Raw genomic sequence first — 25,517 nt, 5'->3', positions numbered from 1 at the left:
TTGCATATTTATTCTCTCCACATTGGGGAACAAATAGGAAGTTGAATACATCCCAAATCCTGGAACAGAGTTTGAACTCACAGATACGTTGCTGCTGCTGGAGCATCTTTTGATGGGAGGAAACCTCACTGTGTGTGGTTTTATATATATTTTGGTATATTTGAGGCATTTGGTATTGAAGAATACATATATATTTTTCAGTACCAAATGCAATAACATTAATGTAACCACTTGCCAGGAGTGAGATGACTGTGATACAGTGTACAGACATTGCAAAAATAAATTATATACTTGATGTCTACTCAACACAAGCATAATTGAAAACATGATTTTTTATGACCTTATTGTTTACTGAGCACTTCTTGCTGCTTTTTCATAACTTGGGCTCATGTCTTCATCTGGATTAATTTTCTTCATGATATTCAGTGTCTGTGCATGGGGAAAACTGCAGGTTTGTGCTGCAGTGTGGAGAGAGAGAATTTAAAGTGTGCTTGGCAATGACACCTGCTTGGTTTGGGAAGATCCCTGCACTGTGATACATGGATCCTCTGTTCTGCTTTTAGCTCTCCTGTGTGCCTGTTGTTGAACGTGGATGGCTTTAAGGATGTAAACTGAAGGTGGCTGCTTGGGTTACCCAGTCATTTGTCAGTGCTCCTCTGGCTCCAGGCTCCTGCTGCCTTGTGGCCCTCACAGACACAGAGGGTGGCTGTGCGATTTTCTTCTGGTATCCTGCACCTTTGCAAGCTCAGTAGTTTTCATTAATCCCTCTTGACTCTTCATACATTAAAATGTATGGTTTGGATTTGTTTTGCAGCTTGCCTGATTTCTGCAGCGACCTGAGGCACTGCTGGTGCTCCAGAACTTGGTGCTTTTGGACAGGCTTTCCAACGAGCTGGGAAGAGTAAGTGACCTGCTCCATGTTTGGGGATCCTCTAGGGTGGGGGCACTCTTTCTGAACCTTTCATGTCTCCCATCATAAACACTGAAATTTCAGCACAGAGACTGGAGGTACCTGTATTTCTATGCAGTACTTATATTGTTTATCATAGTGTTCATGAACAGTGGTAGTCCAGTTCTTCTAGTACTGCAGCAAGAGTTCTTGGTTTATTCATTTTTACAGATTAGCTGTTCTGCAACTTGCTCTGCCACCTCATGTGGGAAAAAGCTGTACTCAGCAGAGGTGTGTCATAGTGGTGTGTTCCTCTGTGGTGTCAGTGATGCTATCTGTTAATGCAGACACGTATGCTGGATATCAGTGTTCTGTGCAGTGCAGAAGTGCAGTCTCCTGTGATGTATCCAGATGGTTTTCTGTGAGTCTTGGAGTGGGAGGGAGCCCCACAGCCACAGAGCTTTGTGACTCAAGCTGAGGCTGTATATGTGGAGAGGTTATCTGGTGTCATGCTCCCCAGCAGCATCTGATGCCATGGCTTTCCCTTCCTTCTGACATGAATTTACCAGGCTGGGGATGTATTACCCAGTACCTGGCAAGCCAACATGGTTTCTAATCTTCTGGAAGAAGGTATGTGAGAGGTCTGGAACTGTCTGCCCATGAAGCAAGTGCTGTTAGCTGGAAGACTTGGGCTAAGCATGTCTCTGTGCTATATAAGTAGTCACACTGGCAAGAGCCCTGTGAAGACACTGCACTGTCGCTGCTGATAGAGGCAGGAAGTTCTTCCATCAGTATTGCCTTTCCACTCTTCTGAAATGCAGCAGCACACTTCTGGGCTTTTGCTGATGTGATCCTTACAAGGGTATTACTGAGTACAGCCCTAATGGGTGGAGGTGACCTGGCAGAGCTTTCAGCTGTATGCCAGCCTTTTCAGCCACTGAGCAAATCTTGCACATGCCTTCAGTTCTTGCTTTATTTGTAGGATGCACAGCTGCAAACTTATCCTGTAGGTTTCCTCTTTAGCTGGTTAGTTAATATGCAGAGAGAAGATAAATGCTAGTACCTAGACATTGATTTAGAAAATGGTTTTTCATGGTGCATATTACTTTTCCTAGAGAATTTTCTTACTTCTCACTCAGAAGAATTTCAGAGGTCTTTATGATTTTGGGCGTTTTTGGATTACTTTGTTTTTCTACCCCTACATAAAGCTACACTCCAGTGACATATTTCTTATTAAATTAGTCTTTGTGCAAAGAGAATGATGGGACTCTAGCCAGCAAGGGCTAGCTTCATATTTTATGTAGTTATGTGAGATGGGAATGTTTTAGCTAGTCCAGTAAAGACATATTTTAAGGGCTTCTGGAAGGATTCAGGGTTAGTCATGGCCTTAATGGTTTTCATGTATGTTAATCAAGCAGACTCAGCCATCTGTAATACACAGAAGGCTAGGCTAAAGATGCAGCTTGTCTTCCCAGGTTGTTATTCTTTGGTCTCCATACCTATTGGACAGAGCCTCAACTCTTACATGGGAACGGAGCAATATTCTTCTAAAACATAGAGTTGCCATGCAAGTCATTTATCAGCACCAGCCATCAGAAAGTTCCTGTTATGTTTTCATCACTTAAAATCACAGAACCATAGAATGATTAGGACTGGAAAAAATAGGTGCTTGTTTGTGGAAGATTTATGTTATTCACAAAATCAGGCTAATTTTCTTGTACTTGGTTTTGTTAATAATAGTAATAGGTTGAGAAGGAGATGCTGGGGGAAATTCTCCATTTGCAGCAGGCAAAGCCTGTGCTTCTGCTCCCAGAGCCACCATCATTCATCGTTGCTTTTGCCAGTGGTAACAGAAGATATAGTACTGAGTAGTGTAGGACATGATTCATCCTTTTGCACTACCTTAGTATATGATATTTTCAAAAATAAATACATATCTTGCTATATTAATAGCAGTTGCCCTTGCAAACAAAGGAGACAGCTCTTGCTTTACTTGAGGAAAGAGAGTGTTGTGGAGAGTGTTTCTACAAGGAAACAATTGAATCATAGCTGGTTGATCGTGTTGAGGTGGTATTGTCCTCATACTTGTCTTATTTGTCAAAAAATGGGAAAAGACACCATGAGGTAGAAATTACCAGTATTTTAGAAAGTATTAGAGAGAACACTTTTTAAATGGAATTGTACAATATTTAATGTGATTATTTATGGCTAAGTTAGGATTAGGAAGCATGAACAACAACATTAAACTATTTTGATTATTCTGACAGATGTTTAATTTTTTTTTTCTTAAGAGTAAGTTCTCCCATCAAGAAAGGCGGAACTTTTATGTGATAACTGTAGATACTGAATCATATACTGACATGTGAATCAGTTAATACACTTTTTTTTGCATGCTGGGAATCCTTTTCATTGCACTGTCTCCAGGTGAACATGGCACGCTGCATCTCAGCTTAGGAAAAGTTTATGTTATGCTGTTTTTTGACAGTTGTCAATATAATATGGGTTGTGGAGGAAGAAGGTACCCAGGAATATGCTTACATTCTTCTAAATGACTGTCATCATTAGCTTTGCAGAAAGTATCAAAGAGCCCTAACAAGGGTCTGTCTCACTACTAATCTTATATTTATGCAAGAGATTTGGGTGACTGACATTAATATAAAACTGGATTCAGATGCAGGGTGGGTCATGTCATTTAACATCCAAAAAAGCTGTCCATATCTCAGTATGCTACACATGGGTTTCAAATACTTTTTCACTTAAGTAAAGCTACAAATCCTGCATAATAGGGTCTGTTTGTCTCTTGTCTTTGGAGGGCTTTTTAGTATCCATGGCAGTTAGAAACAGCTTTGGCTTGAAATCCCAGTCTTCAAGCATGAGGTGGGTTCTGTTGTGCTCACTGCTTTCTTGAAAGAGTAGAACACAGGGAATTTAGATTAGATCATTAAAATGCAAATACACAAAATGGGTAACTGGGGATTTTGTCTCAAGTTATGATACAAAGTCATTCTCCTACTTTTCAGTATTTAATGAAGAGTACCAGCAAGATCTAAAATGTGGTGGGTTTGGGTTTTGTTTTTCTGTCTGGTCAGCTGATGAACTTTTGGGCAGGTACATCAGTTTGGAGAGAGAACTTGTAGCTCTTTGCACTAGTCAATTGAGAGCTGGCAAATGCAGAAATTACAACATTTTTCTGGAGAATCTGCTTCTGCTTTGTCTCAGCTTTCAAGTTTTGCATCCATTCTTGAACAGGCAGCAACAATGCTGTGTTGTTTCCTGCAAGATACAAGGAAGAAGAAAGGGGAGAGTGGTGGTGAAATGCTACAGCAGAATACCTGGCTGTGCTTGGAAAGCTTCCCACAGAAAGCAAAAGCACAGTGGCATCTCTAACTTCAAAAGAAATTATACCTTCTCATTTAGAAATTCTGTTTATACCAGGCTGTCAGCTTTGAAAAATACTTTTCATGGATCTTGGTGTAAATGAGGTTCAGAATATATGTCTGAAATATTGCCCTCTTGGTTCAGGCTTTACAGGGAGATCTGTGTTACCCAGTGATGGTTGCTTTGATTGTGTAATGCCTTTGCACTCCCACAGCTCCTTAGCTTGCCAGGCTTCATTCTGGCACACAGCCCAACCTGCTGCAGCCCCAGAGGCTCAGAGCACTGCAGTTCTTATTTTTAATGTGCAATGTTACTTCTAACTTCACAAATCCTTACCAATGAGCAAGTAAAATTGAGATTGTTAACTGATAACAGTTCAGATAGCTGCACTGAGTGAATGAAGTTAACTATATTTTTAACGAACTTGCAAGTGCTATAGACAGTGCTTTTCTTTGAGGTAAAAATATATATGGGCTTATGTAGTTATACACAGAATGTACTGATATTTGCTGTTACTGTTTCGTGAACAAAATCTGCATTAAGGTAACGTATAATAAATGTAAAAAGCATGTGTGCTTTACTGAGAAAGTATGTACTGTCTGTGCAGGGGGCTATGGTCAGGGAACCATGAACATCTTAAATTCAGCTTACTCTGTGTGATCTGGCTGCAGAAGTACTGAAATGCTAAATTTCAGAAAAACATGTTTTTGATGAGTTAGGGTCTGTATGATAAAGCCTTAAACAGTAGGACTTTTGTTCAAGTGATTAATACTAATATTCTCCAGAACAGAGTGGGAAATAATAGCATCCATCCCCTCCATGGTGTATGGGAACCTCAACTAAGCAGGTGGGTGGCACAGTACCTGGAAAGGATGACCAAAAAAAAAGAAAAGCCCTCATGAAGGACTTCTCAATTATGGAGAAGAGGGAAAGCATCTAAATCAAAACTTGTTAGGAGAGAAATTAGGAGCACAAAGGCAGCCAGAAAGTATACAGGACAGGAATTGCCAGACTTTTTTGGGCAGGGCTCTCCAGGTATTTGAGCACGTCAGGTCCAAGTGTGGTAAGACCATAGAAAATGCAGCAGGGCTGGAGTGCAGGCAGGACATCCTCTTGTCTGTGAGATTGTGCATGTCTTTTCGGTTCCTGGAAAACTTTAATCCTGTGCCAGCAAGCGGGGGTGATGGGGAGTGAGTTGTTTGGGAAGCAGGGTGGCTCTCTGCCTCTCAGCAAAGGCAGGTGGAGGGGACAGCATAACCTCCTTGATGTGATCACTGCCAGACAAAACTGGAATGGATAAGGATGGATAAGGTCTCTTAGGTAACAGGAGACTTGGGAAAAAACCTTCCTGAAATCAAAATACCTATTTTTAAAAACTGATGGTAGTTATTAGATGAAACTAATGGTTAGGAATTGTTGGTGACCTCCAAAAAGGTAAAACATGGAATGGTACAAGACGTGGCTAGTAGACAGCATTATGCTTTCTCCAAGAGGCAATTTGACTTAAGACATCCATGTCTGATAGCTGTTCCTAGTACAGAAAATGAAAGTGCTATCTCTGTAGGGATCTCCAGAAATCAGCAGCACAACTTCCTAATGGCCTGGCTGGCACTTTGCTTGCTTGTTTGAATTGTTTTGCTACTGTTGTCCAACAGGTGATGCTGCCAGTCACTACTTTGAATGCAAGTGAAGTGAAAAACAATAAATTTGCATTATATATGCAAATACGTACACAAAATTTGAGTGTGTAATCAATTGTGATTTCTTAAAATGAGCCATCCACCAGTGTTGCAGACTGATTTTTAACTTCCCCCCCTCCCTATTTTAGCCTCTTCCAGTGTCTGAACCTTTGCTGTAATGGTTCTGTTTTGTATAGGACCTGTGGTCTGTGTGTGCTTTTAAAACAATGCACAGAATTCCTCTTACCCATTCCTTAGCAGACCTATTTCCTGGTATTCAAAGGAAGACTTGGAAGGTGGGATTGTGTTGTTTATCAGAATATCACACAGAGAGTGCTGGAGTGTGATTTCTTGAGTAGCTGACCCCTGAGAAACATCATGCAAAATAACCTTTTCTTTCCCCACAATGTGTGCAGCTGTTCCTTGCAAGTGTTCAGTGATGTAGTCAGTCACACTTGGATGACTTCTGTAGCTAATTTGCAGTCATCTCCTTTTTTCATACCCTTTTTCTTGGGTATGTAAGGGTAGGTTGTACAACAATCTCTTGTATGAGATTATAGCAGCCAATATGAATGGACCTATATTTATGTTTGAACACAAATGTATTTATAGCAAATGTTGCTTGTAGAGAAGCAGGGAAGGTCAAGAAGTCAGCCTGAAAATATAAATTTGGGTGAAACACAACGCAGCTTTAATGGCCATTAATAGTGTGGAGGCTGGACTATGAATTGTTTGTTCTGAAACAAAAGGGAATTAGTTCAAGCAAACTGGATTCTGTGTGCCAGCTGTATAGACAGAACTCCTGCTTTGACTCACTCATTGGAAACAAAACAAGGCACAAAGACTAAACCAGAATTTAGTTTGTCTTTTAGGGTTTTTTTCACAGTATCAAAACATGAATACAAGTAAAATGAAACTTTTACGTAGCAGTTATAAAACCTGAGAAATGTGGAAGAGTTGCAAGAAAAGCTCTGTAAAGAAAATCGCTTAGGAAGATGACGGTCTCAGTTGAAAGTCATGGCATCTTTCCAAGATGAGATGTCCTCATTATGTGTGATGATGAGTAGCTGGTAGCTCTGTCACCACAGCTCCTAAAAGGGACTTGGCCTGAGGTGAAGTGCTTTCAGGTGGTCCCTGGGTAGCAGGTATGCAGTGCTAGTGCTCAGGTTTTGTTTCCGTGGTTCTCTGTAACAGGTGCAGCGTGGGGATGGTCACCTGAAAGGAATCAGAGAAGATTATCAGGAAGGGACAAAAAAAAAAAAACCTTCAGGGAGAGATATACCAAATTATTTCTTGAAGAGAAGCCGTAAGGCTATATGTCCTTTTGTGTATAGTAGTTGTAAAACATGTAGTTTTAAATTGTACTATAAAGATGGAAAAATCACTATAAAACATTTCTAAAGCAATTTTGCAGCATAATAATAATAACGAAAAAAACCCCAAAACACAGAAAGTTGTTAAGAATCACATTTGTTACAAAACAAATGTGAGCCAACAGGTTAAAAACTAATAGGTAGACTTTATCCAATTTATCAGCTACATTCAGGTTTAACTCAGATTTATGTGGAGTTGTGCATATCTAAGTTGTGTACAGTTAAAAATAAAACCAAATCCAAACCTGTACATGCATAGTGCATGGATTTTTCAAAAACAACGTTTGAGGACTCCTTCAATTTTGTTTATCAGTCTCATGGATGTAAATGGAAAATACAAGCTAGTTTTCAGATGCTTTAGATGTGGGATTTGGGTACCAACAAGGTTGGTCACATTTCTGTAAGAGTTCCCTGAGCTTGCTGAAGAGCAGAAATCCCCCCGAAGTTCACCTGAGCGGATGTGTTTAAAGAAAGGGGAGGTTGCTTTGGCTAGTCTGGTCACAATTCAAAGATGGTTCTTAAAGAAAAACAAAACAATAAACAACAGCACAAAAAAAACCCAAAATAAAACCCGAGCAGCATCTTCATTTGTCTTAATCTGGGTATGTTCTTGCTGGTACATACAACCCAATATCACTATTATTTTGCAGAGCAGTTTAACTTCATTTACTGTGTGACATTTGCTTCTTAATTGACTTTTGATAGTTGGCTTTAATCCACCTTGTAAATCTTTGAAGTTCACATTTTATGCAGTGACTGATGAAACCTTTGCTATAATGAGAATCTATCTTCATGCTTTCTTTTCCACTGAAATTTATGGAGTTTTAAACTGTGATATTTAAAAATGGTCATACCTTTGGGTCCTGACCTCTACAAAGTGTGATCTGCTCTCAGAGTGGGCACACAACCTTAGAAGAACCATTTTGTATTTAGTTCAGCTCTTTGAGAGCATGATTATAAGGCTTTGGAATCTTCATTTTTATTTGTGGGATTTTTTTCTTTGGGTATGGTGCTGAAGGCCCCCTTTAATACTGTGGTGCTAGGTAGAGAAGGAATAGCCTGTTTCAACTGTAGACATTTGATATAATTTAGTGAGATTGCTTTGGGAAAGTGTATACCTTTTAGAAAGACAACAATGCATCTATGGAGAAGAAACACTGTCTTCTGGTTGCAGTCTGTTTTGACCTCAATTTTTTTTTTCTAATCCTTGCACAGATAAAAATTGTTCTGTGTATTTTTTTATGAATTTGGTCCATTTGGGGTGGAGAGACTTAATTTTTTTTTTCAACTAATAAATATGTATTTTTAGTTTTATTCCTATAGAACAGGAAAGGGGAAGCAGCCATCTGCAGGTTTTTTCCTTGCACAACTTTATAATGTGTTGAGCTAGCAGGCCACCAAAAAAACTTGTAAAAGTCTGTTTGACCCATGGCAAGGAGTTGTCCCATATTGTCATGCAAAAGAAATGTAGAGATTTCTGAATGAATGTTAATTTTACTGCATACCACTCATTTTTCTTCTTAACAGCCAGAGTTCTTTTAGTGGCAGGAGAGTACAGTCTCATTGATTGACTGAACTTTCCCCATTGAGGGGAGTTGAACAGGACATGCTTTGTCAGCACTGATTTGGAAAACAATGGAGAACTTTACCTGTTATTTGGACTGTCAGGCATGCAGCCTTATAGGTGTCTATTTCAGAAGTAATCGACAAAGGCTGTGTAGCAATGTTATGCAATTGCATTTAAATTTTAAGCTCAGGCTACCAGGGTCCCATTCTTTCCACTAGCTACCAATACTTACTGGTGCAGCCACCATGAGCCATTTCAAGAGCCTAATCAGACTGAAAATATCTATCTGTATGAGGAATTTTCAACTGTGCTGGCTCCCAGAGAATTGCATGGATACCAGTGTATATAAAAGACTTACCTAATTCAGGAATAAGCTAGCATTGTGTTTAGTAAGGGAACTGACATGTGTGAAGATTTGGGGAGATCTCCCAGTTTCAGTGCAGTGCTGTTTTGTCTGTGTCCTGATGTTTCTCTTTATTTCCTGGCTAGAACAAGCTTGTGCTTGTAGCTGTAGCCTGAGACATTAAAAATCCTTAATGAATGAGGAAAAACACTCCTCAGAATTTGCTTTTTTTCCTGGTGTTTCCAGCAAGGAAGTAAATTAATTAAGAGGGAATGTATCTTAACAAATTATGTTGATAGACATTTGGGAATATGAAGGCTATTCAGGTAAACTAAGAAAAAGGTAAAGCTGAAAATCAACTGAAAATCATATTTTGGTACAAAATCCTACACCAAAGAAAAGAAAATAGGACTTGGTTTTAGACTCAAACATTTTATAATAGTAATTTGACAGCTTCAGTAGCATTTCAATTGAGACTTTGGAGTTGTTATTCCAAACTGACCATAAGATGTGCCATGCAAATTTTTGTTTGCTTAAGGTTTTGATAGTGCAAGAAAATTGATACTTGGGTTAATAGCCTGCATTCCTGTAAAGACACTGCTGAACAGAACAGAACGAAGCAGTCAGTGTTATGTGGCATGGATAAGTTTTGCTTCTATAGTAAACAGTTCATATATGATTGCTTAATAATTGCTTCACAAAATTTAAGACAAACATTGTTTTTAAATCTCAGCTACTGACTATCTATTAAAAGCCAATAGCCAATAGCAAGTTCTTTCTTGCAGCGTTTGTTGTTCTCTGTCATCCTCCAAAAGAAGCTACTGTATGACCTGAGATTTCTTTGTGTCTCAAAATTTATGTGAGCTTATTAATGGGGGCCAACCACCAATAATAAATTTGTGCTGCATGTATAGCACAACAGTTCATCTCCTCTGACATCATGACTGAATAATTTATAGATGCAGTTATCCTGGAATTTGTAGGGGTCATTAGCATTTTAATGAAAAAGATACAGCTGTTGTACTAAATCTTCACTTTTTTTTCTTCTCCCTCAGTTAAGAATTTCGATCTGTACTCTGGAAGCAGCTGACAGCGTGTGGTAATGTGCTGACTGGCACTATGGGCAGGCGGTACCCAGGGGCTCACTATCGGCCAAGCAGCTCATGTATGTATGCAATTGGTCTCATTTATTTGTTGCTTTATTACTTTTGAAGGCTGCTAAGCCTATAAATTTTGAAATAGTATTTATAAAGAGGGCTGACATATTCTAATCGATGCCAGCCCTTCTGTGTGTGTACCCAAATGGTAAGTATATTGATTTATGTTTATACTGCAAAGGTGCTTTCTAGAACTTTAAAAAGTGGCTTGCTATGTGACTTGACCAGATCTACTGCAGTGTGCTGTAGTTTGTGTTCAAGGTCTCCAGCTTCATTTATTATAGAGTTCTAAGGTTAGCTGCTATTCCTCTTCCCATCCCTCTCAAGCTTTTAATACCTGCAAATTAACAAGCTACTTGAGCTCAACCTAAAATGTGCACTATAGCTTCAATTGCTTACAAATATAGCTATCGTCTCCAGTTCAGATTATTTATATTCTTGAGTTCCATATTATTCACGTTGTTTCTTTGCTCTGAATTGTATCCTACTGGATTCCATTACATCGTCTCTTACTGAAGTTTGTCTTCTGTGGAAGTGCAAAAAGAGAGCTCCTAGAATTTATCACCTCAATCCTTCCATCAGCCACCACCCTGCAGTGGTTCCACAGTGCACACCATGGGAAGTGAGCTGATGTGACCTCCCTGGAGAGCTGTGGGGTAGCACCCCACCTCCAAAAGTGTGCTGCTGGTCCTTGTGCACTTTCTGTTGATTCCTCAGGCTACTGAAGTGAAGTTGTGGTAGGTTAATTTTGCATTCATTCTTCCTTCTGCTGTAGCAAAAGAACGTGATGCCACAAGGCTTTTCTTGGCATAAAAGCCAGCTTGATAAACTCGCAATTCTGTAACATTCTTTCTGTTCCTTAAAAGACTTCTTTAAAACCCCCAGCCACTTCAGGCATCTGGCTCTGTGGAGGTCTATTGCATTGCATTGGCTGATTCAAGTGGCAAACTGCAGTGAGAGCTGCCAGCTATGGCGGGACAGGGACTTCTGTGGTGACTTTGCCATTGGACATGAACTGCATGGTGAGATCTTGCATGTAGAACCTGACTTTTGGGGTTTTGCCTAACCACAGCTCTAACCCTAGGAAGCAGTAAAGCATGGTTACTTTCTGCTGCAGACTAATCATAGATATCATATAGATATGTGTTAAAATGGTGTATTAGAGCCAGTTTAGATACTGTATCCAAAGACTTGTTTGAGGGATATTGTCTATACCACAGTGGAGGAAATAAATGGTCATTACAGTTTTGACAGGTCTTTGGTGGTCAGGTACTGAAGTGCTGAGTTGAACTTATCTGTTTGAATCAGTTAACATTAATTCTAGGCACTAGCTTTCAAACTTTTGGTGTACTGCTGGGCATGATATTCACATCCCATGCCTAGGCTTGAAGCTCAGAGATTTAAGATGTTCTAGTGTAGAAGTATCTAATCAAATCCATTCCTGCTTAGAGAGAACAAGTAATAGGCATTTGATTCTTACCAGAAGAGCCTGAAATGCTTTTCTTGTTGTCTAGTTGAACAGTTTTAGGCATGAAGAAATAGAATTGTTTACTTCGGGAAAGGCTGGGGCTCCCGTGATCTGCCAGGGCCAAAACTTGCGTCACAATTGATTGGCACCAGAACTCCCTCAGTTTGAGGACAGAGATATCAAAACACCTACTTCATGACTGCTTTGTGCTTTTGTTAAGTTTACCCTTTCCTTAACCTGTCGGGGTTTCTAAGCCAGGAAACTTTCTTTGTTTTTTGGTTTTGTTACTGTATGATTTGTGCAGCTTCCTGGTGCTTAACATAACATGTTTTGGACATCCAGCAATAATGGTATTGAAATTACCCAGTATTTGGGAAACGTGGATCATAATGAAATCTCTGATAACAGATTAGATCTTGATGGAAGTTCTGGTAAAACACATGATTTTGCTTTTGTGTTCTTTGCATAAATAAGAAGTAATTGCACCATCTCAGTTATTGTATTTCATGTTTACAGTTGTTGCAATCTTAATGTTGTGCATCAAGGACTTGGTGCAGCCTTAAGCTTTAGTCTCTGACTTTATCTTCTGTCTATACATGTACCTATACCTAAATAAATCTGTGAAGGGAAGTATTTGGTCTGTGTGGAGTATAGCAGCTGTATTGCCTCTTAGGTGGTAAGGTAACATTTCATCCATTTATGACATTGCCTGTTTTGTTGAAGGATTTCATAAATTTATTAGATAGAATAGTATGTGGTCTTATGAGAATAACAGAAGGTTTTGTAGATGTGGAAACACATAACAGTTTAAATAGAAAATGGCTTATTTGAAGCCCAATGCTAAGAAATATATTTTCTATACAGGTGCTGAAGGTATAAAAACAGCAAGGTGTTTAAATTGTAAAATGGAGAGCTGTGAATTTAACAGGTTCCTGCTGATTTAGACTTTTAGAAAATGTAATTAGAGAGCAATGATCTCCCTTGATTATTGTCAGCAAGCAAAACAGGCGTATCCTTGGCACTGTCTAGTGCTGATTGTGCTGACTGAACAGTCCCTCGTGTGCTGTTTTGTTGGGTTTTCTTTCTTTTCTGTATTTTCCTTGTGAAAACATACAGATGGATGTACAGTCTCCACCTACTGAGAAGCTAGGTTTTGTAAACAGACTTCTTTTATTAATTTCTCCTGAGCTTTATTTATATTTTTCGAATACTTGCTCACGAACTCCACTTTTCTGCATTGGCTGCAGCAGCTCTTGTGAAAATACAGTTCTGTTTGTGATGTTTAGGAGCCTCAAATTTTATTTCATACTAAAATTTTCTTCTGTGCACAAAGAGTTTTGTATGTCTGGAAAAAAACCTTTTTAAAGGGCTTGTCCATGCATATCCTGTCCACAGCATAACAACTCATTTATTTTAGTTAGTTGTAGTCTTTTGTATGACATTGAAACCTGACCAAGTGTTTTGAAGAAAATGGGTTTGATTCCAGTGCCTTCCTGCGGGCATTCAATGCTCATGAAGGCTTAAACCGCAGCAGCAACAACAATAATATTAGTAATAATAATAAAAATTTAAAATGCAGAGTTTCGTGAGAGTGCTTCAAATTAAAAAAAGCCCACTTTTTTAGAGGACATTGGAAGTGAGAAAGTACAGAAATATGTGGGTGATAGTTTTCAGCACTTACTGACCTTTGGAGTGTGCAGGAGTGGAGGCTCAGTCCTGCAGTGGCACATCAGCTTCCCCTGGGAGGAAAGGACTTGCTTGCACCTGGAGCTCCAAGACCTTGCTGCTCACAGACAGTGGTGCCACATGTCCCACTTATAACTGATCCTCTTGATTTGTGGCAGGTAGAGGTGGATTTCTGGATTTTTTACTTATTAGTGACTCAAACTAAGTTCCATATGGAACGATGTTTTAAATGTGATTCTGCAATATAATTATTAGAGTTGACTCAGGTTTTATTTCAGAAACTTCTGCTGAAGAGTGGCTTTTTGCCCCAAGCAAACTTTTTTGGGGAAATGCCATTTTTCTGAAGCATTTATAAATCAAGGATGACAACGAAAGGAAATATTCCTCATGAGATGGCACTCCCCTGGACTGCAGATGGGAGAGGTTTGAGTCTTGGTTCTTCATGATCATCTGCTTCATGATTAAACTTCTCTTATAAAGAATTCCAAGTGCTTGAGGGCAGAGAGAAAAGGGTGGATTTTATAAACTTGAGGTTTGATTTCCCTTGGGGAATACTCAAATTTCTGCTCTGCCTCTTGTCTATTCAGCTTCCCAAGGAATGCCCAGCTGTGCCTTTCTTTGCACTGAGCTTGCAAGGGAGCTGCTGTTTCATGAAACTGCTGGAAAATCTTAATTTCACTGCAGTGAGATAAAGAAACAAATGTGAGAACGGTGACATTATAAATAACAGCACACCCCTGAATGACCCCCAAACTTTCAGTCTTGCAGCCAATGTTGATAATTACATTGCCGTCATTAGCGCATTATCATTATCATAATCGTTACCAACTCATTAGAAGATGAGTTGGTATGAAATCGTATCATGGTGTGACTCTGTGGGCTTGGAGCTGCTCCTAGAAAAACAGATTACTGACCCAAAGTGGCACCTAACCCCAAGGAGAAGGAGTGTATGCACTGTGCAACTCTCAGTAGAAAGGTCAGTAAAATTCTACATCTGCGAAATCCTGCCTTGTATCTCCTGACCTTCTCTTTCCAGACAAAGACTTACTGGTGTAAATGAGATTCAAGCTTTAGCACTGCTCAGATCATGTTTGGGCAGGTGACACTTTACGGAAAAGTTTCTTTAAGAGCTCCACATAATAGCTGAGGAAAAGGCAGGAATACGGAAAACTGATGGAGTGGAAATTGCAGAAGTACCCAATGATACGTGCTGCTCTCTTTGTTTAAGTCTCTCTGGTTTCTGCCTTTCCTAGGAAGCTGTGTGGAGACTGGCAGAACTTCCTCTTAAGTGATCCTGGTGAAGCTCTAAAGCACATGCTCATGTTGGCAGATAGGAGCTGACTCGGAGCCTGCAGATGAAAAGCTTCCTTTAGGGACTGAGTAGTACTCTGGATGCCTGTTGTCACTTAGGTGTTTATTTCTTAGCATAATTAAACAGAAGCCTTATCTCAGGACCCTGATAGGTCAATTTCTTCTTCACTGGGGAGTCAGAGATAGAAGCTGAAAGTTTCCTTGTAATTCCACTTGGGGTTGCATATGGTCCTGGAGAACCAATATGATAGAATATTTGCATTATGTGTTTGTCCCCTTTCACAGAAACTCTAGTTCTTTTGGTATTTGATACTTCGTGGAGATCTGTGAGTTTGTAGACAAGAAAGAACAGAGAATTTTGGCTAACATGGCAAGAACTCAAGATTCCGTGTTGCAGTTCAGGCCAGTAATACTGGTAGTTTGTTCTTTTCTACTTGTTCAATGTCTTCTACAGCCAAGTTTATTGAGATTGAATCTGCTTTCAGCCACACTTCAGTGTAATTAATATAAATGCCAGTAAGTGCAGTTGCTTTTCTGTTCTCCTTCCACTTTATTATGGATTGATCTGTTTAGTTTATGGGGACCATAAAGCAAGTATGATAGTTTGATTTCATTTACGAGCACGTGGTTTGTTTTATATGTGAGCACTATGGGCAGAGCTTTCTCAGGGAGCTCTACTGGCTGCATCAGGCCAGGATTCAAGTAATTGTTGTATTCTAGTACCATAATGGCACTGGGAGTGTTACTGTAGGATATGGCTCTTTTAGTCATCCCTTGGCATTCTTTCAGCTTAAGCAGTACTGCAACACTTGGTTTATAAACTGTTGTGTATTTTGAAATATCTCTGATTTGTCCCATTGAAGTTTGGTTGAAGACAACACATAGCTTTGCAGGGAACTTCCAGCCTTGCTGAGATGTATGTCTGTGTAATGAGCCTTATTTCAGTTCAGCCTTTGATGAAAAAACAGACTGGAAATGTAGAGACCTTTTTTGGTTTGATGTACCCTGAGCTCTGTTCCTTTACTGGAGGCAAGGAATATATGGGTAGGACATGTGAGTCAAATTTTCAGGCAGTTCAGCAGATGTAGTTAAAAGTGCACATATATACTAACCTTACTTAGATGAGATACAGAATGTTTTTAATGTACATGGAACACAAACAATCTTTTCAACATGCAAAATCTTAATTTGGTTTCAGAACCCTGATAGTCTCACTGTGCAAAAGCTGGTACTCTACTGCCCTTTTCTGTATCTGAGACTTGGACTTTTTATTTTTATTCACTGGTCTCAACTTACTGTTAGCAATTTGAAATTATTTGCAAATACTTAGGAACTAATGAAAATAGATGTTTTCTTTATATTGATACTTTTGATAGACACATACTTTTATTCTTTATTTCCATATGGAGTTGTAGAGAGTCGACTGAAGGATTATTTTCCATTTTTTTAATTTTGAAATTTTTATCTCTAGAGCCTAATTTGATACTAAGTGCAACTTTATCGTAAAGATATAACATCTTTTTTTCTGTAGAATGCTCTTTCAAATGCTTTTTAAGATCTCAACTATGAAGCAGTAAAAATGGATAGCTCAAAACTCTTGCTACCAGTCTGGGTAATCTGAGGATAAAACCATTTCTGGATAACCTTGTTTGATAAAAGTTTAATGTATAACTCGCCATAAATTTGTAATATGTGCTTCAGAGGGCAGATGAAGTTGTAGCAGGTGAAATCATGATGCTAGGCCATCAGAAATTTAAAATAAATTAGTTTAAAAGGGGAGGCTGAAATGTCTTTATTTATGTGCATGCAGTTAGTTGTTCTTGGAGAAGCAGATTGTGCTCAGGAGTGCACAGCCTTGTTTCTAGGCTTTGCAGCAACAGGGAACGTTTGCAAGCTGCAAATAGCAGGGCCACAGACAAGGTGTGTGGGAGGTGGTTACTGATAATAATCTGTTTAATTTTTAATTTTTATTTTTTCCCAGCATCTGTGCTGGAACCTTAACCATTTCACCTGACAGGATCTCAGTTAATGTTCTACATGCTTCTCTTACTAGTACTGTGAGATCTGCTTAATGCCTTTCCTGCTTCTGATGCCTGTGTCACCTGAGCAAAGAGCTTGGGATCGGTCCAGGGCTGTTTCAGCCAGCTGGAAAGCTGGTCCTGGACCTTGTGGGTTTCCTTTAGCCTGTTAAGGAATCGATCATCTTTTGAGTGGCTCTGTTTCCGGATTTAGGAACAGACTAATGATCAAAGTTAACTTCATGTGGGGCTGAAAAATCCCTGGTTTGAAATCAGTTTGAATCTGTCAAAGTCATTTTATGTGCCAAATCTGTGGCCCTTGATTCCTTGCTAATGTTCCATCAAGCATATGGGTAGGCTGCCTGTCCTACAAAACATTTTGGTTACATTTTTTCACTAAGACAACTTATCCTAACTTTGTTTCATGTGACATTTTGCTTTTGTTTTGGTATTTCTGATCAGCTTTGATTACACATTGTTTACCTTCAGACTTGTAAGCGTTATTTTTGGATGGCACTTGAGATTGAAGCTGCAGAATATAGAAGTGCTTCTTGCTTTGTTAGTCATCTCAATTGCAGAAATTCAGGTTATAATTTCTGAGTTTGTGTTTCTGTTTAAGGGAGAATGACTATTTTGCTTGTGGCCTCTATTAGCACTTAACATTAAAAGGAAGGATATTTGTAAATGAGCAAATAAGTTTGAGGTGTGATCTTTATTGTAGAGATGGAGTAATTTCTACAACAGTTTTAAAAGCTGAATGTTAGGGCTCAGCAATTTAATTTAAACAACAGGATTATAAAAAATTACAGCTGTTCACTTAGCAAATGTCACTGTGAACATATAGATCCAGTGACAGAAGGTCATGTTATCTGTGCTCACAAGTAACCAGCAGATAAAACACACTCCATCTTCTTGCTGTGACAACACTGGTTTTGCCTACCAGACTGTTCCATTCTACACACGGGGGGAAATCTGATTAAAGGGAGAAAATTGAATTTGGAAAAGACTTAGCATGCTATCTTGGTTTTTTTCCCTCACTAAATGCAGATTAGTCGGTGTAGCATGTCATGGCTATACCTTGTAAAAATGAAAGAATTGCTCTATTTCTTAACATGGTTACTTGATTTAAGAGTACTATAGTAGCACAAGATGACCCACATTCTCTGCAATATAAAGTTTCAGTCAGGTAGTCAAATATACACTGATTATTTAGATAAATCTATCTTAATTTAAAAAGTACAGGAATAGTGGATTTAGCCAGTTTCTTTTTTGTCACTAATATTTTTATTTTTTATTATTTTTCTTTTTTCTTTATATCTGTTACAATCTGATTCTGAGAAGCATCTTTTCTCAGAATTTTTTCTGGATGAGGAGTTTGATGGGGGTCTGTGGGAAGGGGAAGGAAAAAAATGGTAAATGGGAAGGCATATTCAACTTGAGTGCTACAACTCATTGTGGATCTGAAGTTTTTTTTCCTCAATTACACCACATAAAGACAGATCAGCTTTATGGATTCCCATTAATAAGAGCACCACTAGAACAGAAACAGCACTGCTGCTAGGCTGTTGCAGTCGGTTGGCAGCATGATTAGCTCTAAAAGGAGAAATGTCATTATTGTGGCAGCAGGGACTGGCAGGGTGCCTCTTGGGGATGGAGGAGCCAGGACAGAAAAGCTGATTACCAGATGGTGATTTCAGTAGGACTAGGTGAAGCAGGAAATAGCTGGAAATGGGAGAAGCTGCATTTAGCAATCAGGTTGAAGTGATTTTATTCTGATGTGAGGATAGATCCAAGATGGAGTAGAGAGGGCAGCAGTGATTACCTGCTTGGGCAGGAGTGTTGTATTTGATGATCTGGAGAGGTCCTTCCCACCCTCAGCAACTCAGAGATTTGTGTGGAGTCGTTTGCAGATGATTTGAGAGCACCATGTGTAAGGTGCTTGCAGCCTTGCTGCTTTCCTGCTCTTGCATTCCCCAAACTGCTCTGCCCACCATCATAATTCGCTTTCTTGGCTTTGCTGAGCTTTCTCTTTGCAGCTTTCAAGCTCAGTCCAGCTAAGATGTCATTTCCAGAGGGAGCAGCAAGAAGAAAATCATTGGCTGTAGTCTCTGATTTACCACAGCACTTCATTTGAATATTTTCTTTCCTTTCCTATTCTGAAGGTGTTAGGTGTTGCCTGAAATTGGTGAAGATATCTAGGTAAGAAGGATCAGATGACATTTGATACTAAGAATGCTTCTACTCTTGATTCTGATTTCAGCTAATAATGTAAATCTGGAGTTTATTAGGATGCTTTTGGCTGGCATCTATTTGCCTGTTACCATTTAGCTGGTCTCAGTTTTTGAATCAATGTTTTAACGTTGGAATTCACCCTTTGAAGTGAAGGGAGTTAGCTGGTGTTGAGCTGCAATCGTTGTATAATGAAGGTGTTCTCTACAGCTGCTTAGACTTTAACTAGAGCCCAAGTGTATAAGGCTTGTGGCTGTAGCCCCATGGCATGAAGATTTCACTGAATATTTTGTACTCAAGAGATATTCTTGCAGAAGGGTAATCTGCTTTTTGGAAAGATTTGTAATTTTTTTCCCTATGTCTCCTAGATGCAGTGACAAAAATTGTCATGAGTGCCTTGTCTCTCACTGCATGTGTCATTCATATCCAAACCAGAGACTTCAGGGCAAAATGGTTTATTTATGAGAAGATGGCCAGGAAAGGGTCCTCTACTGGAATTTACTGCCTAACTTTCTTTTTATGATTCTCCCCTGTGAGGTCACTCCTGTGCTTCTGTAGTGGGTGTAATCAGAGCACAGCTTCTTAGTTTCATATGCTAGATCTCATTCTACAAATTTTCTTGTTAACCTGCCTTAATGCTGTGTTTTCTTTTACCAATGCTGCTGCAGTTTCCTGAGTAAGCTTGTAATTGGGTAATTGGAAAAAACCTCGTATTTTCCAATGTATTTAAGTTTTTACTACAGTATGTTGACTAAAACTGGAGAATATTTTTGAATTTGTGCTCCTAGTAAAGTTGTACATTAACAAAAATACAATAGTTATTTTTAATTATACGTTCGTGTTGCTGCAGACTAGCCTCTCCCATACTTAAGTGCCTGTTAGATATCATTAAAAACTCAAAAGATCCTCATTGTTATGCTGTAAGCTTTATTTAGAATGCTTAACATCTCTCAGGAGCTTCTAAAATGTGGTGTTTTTCTTTTGTGTTTTCCTTTGGTTTTAATTCTTAAATGGTCCCTCTTTTCAGATTTCAAATTATAATCTATTTCCTGATGCATTGCTGACGCCCGCGAGCCATGTCAGAAGTACTTCCAGGTCAGATGCCCTTTAAAAGATTCTGCTATGCAAATATGTGAAATTTTCCTCTTCTTCTTTCCAGGCACATATTTCACTTTCATTTTGCACTTACACATGAAAAAGAGAAAGCACTTATTTTTTTTTTTAATTTTTTTCAACCGTGCCTTTTTGAAGAAACTATCTATTTAGCTTTTTAAAAACTTCATGTAGACAATATGATGCAAAAAAGTCATTAGATGGCAAAGACAAATTGGTCATGCACTATTCTTTGTTTTCAATGGCATTTTCTCTCTTTCTTCTAGCTCTAAATTTTATGACAAGATTGAAAAACATTGATAAAAGCCATTCAAGTAGTAGTGTTATTTATATTATTATGGTCTTTAGAGAATTGACTCTATTCTGTGTTAAACACATTATAGTGGTAAATGTATTTTAATCTATATCTGTAAGAATGTTAAAAGTCTACAATTGAGTCTGGGAGTTCTTTTGAAAAGTAAGCAAGTTGAAACCTTTAGTGAATTGCTATGACAGATCTTCTACTGAGTTAAGTGCTGTCTTGAAGAAGCAACAATTTAACTGTGTTATTATTCCCAGCAATGATAATGTTCTAAATGTTGTTAGCTTTTCACCAGAGTAGAATATTTTTTCGTGTAACACCCTAATTTTACTCACTCACAATTTAGCATTGTTCCCCCACTTAAACTGAGATGTATATATCAACTCAATGATTCGTGGTCTGGTTGTCCATTTGTGTTTGCTTTTCAGCAGAAGGTAGAGAAATTGAAGATATGGTGCCCTATGCCAGTAGCATGGTCCTTGCTGGCAGCCAGGCAGCACAAGGAGCTGTCTGAGAGGGAAATGGGAGTTTGCCTGTGGCAGCCCTGGATGCAGGAATCTTGGGTTCCTGCATTTTATTGAAGTTTTTAGTTGGAAAGTTGGGATGTGCCTCCTCTGGGAAAAGTGGTGTGTTTCAAGCATTGTTGTGTCCTGTATATAAGAGAAGGGCCAGGCTATTGCTCTTCCTTACACTGTTCTACTGTGCAGTCTTTCTTCAGTGCTCTCAGGCATCTCCTTGCATTCCAATTTTTCTGGCACTTTTGTCAGTCCTAGTCTCATAGCAACTTCTACCCTTGAGATGGAAGATCTGCCCATCTGTATTTCTCCTTCTCTTTTTGCCTTCTTTTCTCTTATTTCTTCTCCCTTTTTCTCACATGTGTCTGCTTCCAAGAGCAGAGGGAAGCTGGCTATGTGCATCCCAGGCTGTGGCTGGAGTGCAGGGTGACGGCCAGCGAGCAGGCTCGTGTCCCCTGAGAGAGCAGCCTGCTTCACTCTGTGCCCTCCTTGTGCTGCTGTTTGCCTGTTCACTGATCGTTCCATCATGGTGCTTTGATCAGCAGATCACCTGAGATGGGGTCAGGAGGGGAGATGGTTTCTAGTGAAAGGTTTGTTTTGACATTTTTCTGTTCGTGGTCATACACCAGCCAACTTAACCCCCAAGTCACAAACAGTGTGTGGGTCGCAAAGACTCCTTGGCTCAGTCGTTGAACAATGTGCCAGTGTTCATCAAATCAGTGCAGAACCTTTATCAAGCAGATTAGAAAAATGTAATACATTTTGTTGCAATGTTTCCAAGGGCTTATTCTTAACAATATTTCTGAGCAATGAAACAATAACAGCAGGGGACAAGCTAAAGATAAGCTGGCAGGCAAATACTTAAGCTTTATCTAGGAAGATTATTTTTTAAGAAATTTGTTCAGTGACAAAAATAGTGGCAAACATTGCATGAAGTAGCTCATTTGTAACAAAGGAGAGGAATAAATTTCAATCTTGTTCCATATTGTGGTAATTCTATTTATTGGTGAAAAACATAAATGCTTTTTTTAATTTGCTGAAGCATGAAATAAAATGTAATCTAGTGAAATCCCAAGATACCATGCAATTGTACAAATCCTAAAGGTCAGGCAGTGAGGGGAGGAAATTTTCCTGCCCTATTACTTCACTTTATGATGTGACTTTCATGTTGTCAGATTTTGAGTGATTCGGAAAAGAATACAAAGCAGCCAGTTGATTATGTAGAAGCTGCTTAATGCAAAACATTTTGGTAACATCTGATCAGATGTGACTTTGCTTACATTAGACCTGATTGGTTTTGAACAAGATCCAGAAAGCTCTGTGTGTTTATATGATGTGTTTATCTGAGAAGGAATTTATAAACTCCTTTAAATTTTGTAATAGTTGTGTTTTAAAGTCTCTTGTGGCTAAAGTTTGTTTCAGGATGTTTGTTAGCCATTACCTAAAATGATGGCTTTTGCACAGCATGTGCACGGGGTGATCCATCTTCTAAAGAATTTGCAGTTGGTTTGGACTGACTGACAGGGCTTGGGAAATTGGCAAACATGAAAAATTGTAAAATGTCGTTTAAATTCTGTTTTTAACAAGTTTTAGAAATCATTCTTCAACAGCTGGGTGGGTGATTCAGGGAACAATGGATATTATTACTTGATCTGCTTGGTTTCAAATGAACCAGAGTGATGTTTGCAAGTGAGCATCTTTGACAGCACATCAAAGAGGAGGGAACACTAGCAACTGTGCCTGCATTTAGGTAACAATGTGAAGTGTTCCTTTTCACTCTATTTATGTATTATATGTTCTTTTAAAACCCATATATTTAATCTCTTGTAAATCTGTATAGCAGTCAGTTCTGTCATATATCAAATATACAAAGATGCAGCACAGCTCAGCTGGAATGATCTGTCATTGACTAGCTCAAATGACAGCTTTTCATTCCTGGACAGGCCCCACATACCTTTTTATGTGCAGTATAAGCAGTCAATGATAACTGAGAATTAGGAGCAATAGAAAGGGTGTTTCATGTTATGGCAGATGGGAGTGATTTATTAATTGGCCTCTAATTTAGTGGCCAGGTATCAAACAACAGTGACTACTACAGTAAATTGAGATGTTCATAGAGTACTTGTGCAGATTAGTGGAATCCATAAATAGACAGTAACAAATTAAATAGACAGGAACAAATTACAGTGAGTTTTTAAATATATATATATATATTGATAATTTTTAATAGTCTAAAAACCTGCTCCCTCAATAAACTTAATATTTTTTCAAAATATGAGCTGTGCCCCTGGCTTGTTTACAAACAGACAAGGAATTATATTATGTAACAGTGTAGTATGTGTACTCTGCCCTAGGATGTATGTTTTATCCTTAAGCTTGAACTTTGTGAGCTATAGAAGTAGTAAACCATCTTTGGAGCCAGCCCTTTTTTTGAAGTTGATTGAATTCCAGCCGGGTATTTTGTCAAGGGGTTTTTCTTCCCTGCCCCTGGAAATTAAATACGCCTTTGTGAAATAATTTCCTATTTGTATTCTCTGACCCTCTACTTCCCTTCTCTAAAAAATATTTTAAAAGGAAGGTGGCAGGGAAGGGAGGGGAAAGGACAAATAGCAGAGAAAATGCAGGTGGTTAGGAGTCAACAACTGACCAGCCAGTCAGGCTTTAGCAGTCACAACACTACCCAAAGATGTGTCTGCAGTCTGCTTAGAAATATTTCAAATTTCTGCTTCCTAGTGATGAGCACTTGAGGACTTATTTCCCTGTTCGTTTGAGGCAGAGGTGAAATTCTGAAACAGTTATGGCAATATAGTGAGAGTCACAGGCATTTACAAAGGGCACCCTGCTGTCCCAGAGCCTGCCTGCAACAGAATCAGAAATTCTGATCTGCCCTAAAATTGTCTTGTATAGGGTCAAGCTTTCTGCTTTTTCTCATCTTTGTGGTCCTGATGATCTCTCTGTTTTTCTCCCTCTGTTCTTCCTTATTTAATAAGATAAGCTTTTGTCTCTTTTCTTACTCACTTAGGTTGTGGTGATTTTCCTTCTGTGAAACAATTACCTAAAGTGCTACATGCCTTTACCAGAAGCCCTAGCAGGAGTGTGTGTAATGGACGTGTTTCACAGCTGTTCCTTTTGCCTTTCAGTCGACTCCGGCGTGGACGCCTTGGCAGTGTTTATGGCAAGCGGCAGCACGACGGACGTTGTGAACCGCAACAGCCCCGCCACACCGCCCAACACCCTGAACCTGCGCTCCTCCCACAACGAGCTCCTGAATGCAGAAATCAGGCACACAGAGACCAAGAACAGCACTCCTCCCAAATGCAGGAAAAAGTACGCTCTGACTAACATTCAGACGGCTATGGGTCTTTCCGATCCAGCAGCTCAGCCCCTTCTGGGGAACAGCTCTGCCAATATAAAGCTGGTGAAGAACGGAGAAAACCAGCTCAGGAAGGCTGCTGAGCAGGGACAGCAAGATCCCAACAAAAACCTTGGTACCACTGCAGGCGTAAATGTAACTTCTGAGAAGTTTGAAAGCAATGAGCCGATCCCGCAGGATTCCTCTGGCTGTGAAATATTACCCTCGCAGCCAAGGAGGACCAAGAGCTTCCTGAATTACTATGCGGATCTGGAGACATCAGCTCGAGATCTAGAGCAGGGTTTTGTTGTGATGGAAGATAAATCTGCACAAAGCAACAGCCAGGCTTCTACCGTTATTGTCAATGGGGAAGTCCTGCCCCGGAAACAGAACAAGGTGCCGAGCCCAGAGGATGGCCAGGTTGCCACAGTATCATCAAGCCCTGAAACAAAGAAAGATCACCCAAAAACTGGGGCTAAAACAGACTGTGCCCTCCACAGGATTCAAAACCTGGCCCCAAGTGATGAGGACTCCAGCTGGACCACTCTGTCCCAGGACAGCGCCTCGCCGAGCTCGCCTGATGAAACAGGTACACAAGCAAAGGCTGATCACAGCCACTGTTTTAGACAGGGATTGCTTAGCTTTCCTCAGCTGGTGCCAGGCAGGAGAGAGGTGGTTTAGCAGTCTCAGTGGGGAAGTGAATTGTATCAAAATACAAGCACTGGCCTTGCACACAGTTGCTTGTCTGCTAGGGAAGCTTCCTGGTGGATTGTAGCAGCTTTATGAAAGGCACCAGCAGATGCCCTATACAAGATCCTAGAAATATGCTAACTGCACCTCTTGCTAGTTTATAAATAATTGCTCTTCAATAATCAGTGGGCACATGTTGTGAGAAGGATTGTTGGGAGATGCTGACCGATAGCTACCTACACACAACAAAAAAGCTTTTCTGAATGTTGATATTTAGGTTGAGTGAAGATTTTTACTTTTGCAATGCACAATTCTCTAAGTGCCCCGCTACATCTCAGTCGTTTGGTGATGCTCCTGTGTGCCAGCATGGGTAAAGAGAATCCCTCCCAGCTGAGGAGTTGTGCAGTGAGCCCTCATGGTGTCCATCCTCAAGGTCTGTGTTTGGGCA

The 25,517-nt window shown here is 39.6% G+C and overlaps 1 protein-coding gene across 11 annotated transcripts in view; it reads left to right on the top strand.

Annotated features, from left to right (window-relative positions):
• The window catches only part of APBB2 (amyloid beta precursor protein binding family B member 2), a 167,105-nt gene that overhangs the window by 53,501 nt on the left and 88,087 nt on the right, over nt 1–25,517 (top strand). For 6 of the 11 annotated variants that reach the window (XM_088163298.1, XM_014871065.2, XM_014871071.2 and 3 more), the window contains exons 2-4: nt 815–901; nt 10,285–10,394; nt 24,168–24,968. In XM_088163298.1, coding sequence (XP_088019424.1) covers nt 10,349–10,394; nt 24,168–24,968 — 847 coding nt within the window. In that variant the 5' untranslated portion in view covers nt 815–901; nt 10,285–10,348. Of the gene's footprint in view, nt 1–814; nt 902–10,284; nt 10,395–20,125; nt 20,194–24,167; nt 24,969–25,517 lie in introns of all 11 variants that reach the window. The other 5 variants (XM_088163305.1, XM_088163301.1, XM_088163300.1 and 2 more) reach the window with 1 other exon arrangement.

This window comes from Sturnus vulgaris, chromosome 4 (genome assembly GCF_052056855.1).
Source record: "Sturnus vulgaris isolate bStuVul1 chromosome 4, bStuVul1.hap1, whole genome shotgun sequence".
NCBI classification, from domain to species: Eukaryota; Metazoa; Chordata; class Aves; order Passeriformes; family Sturnidae; genus Sturnus; species Sturnus vulgaris.
This window is presented reverse-complemented; position numbering and strand designations above follow the sequence as displayed.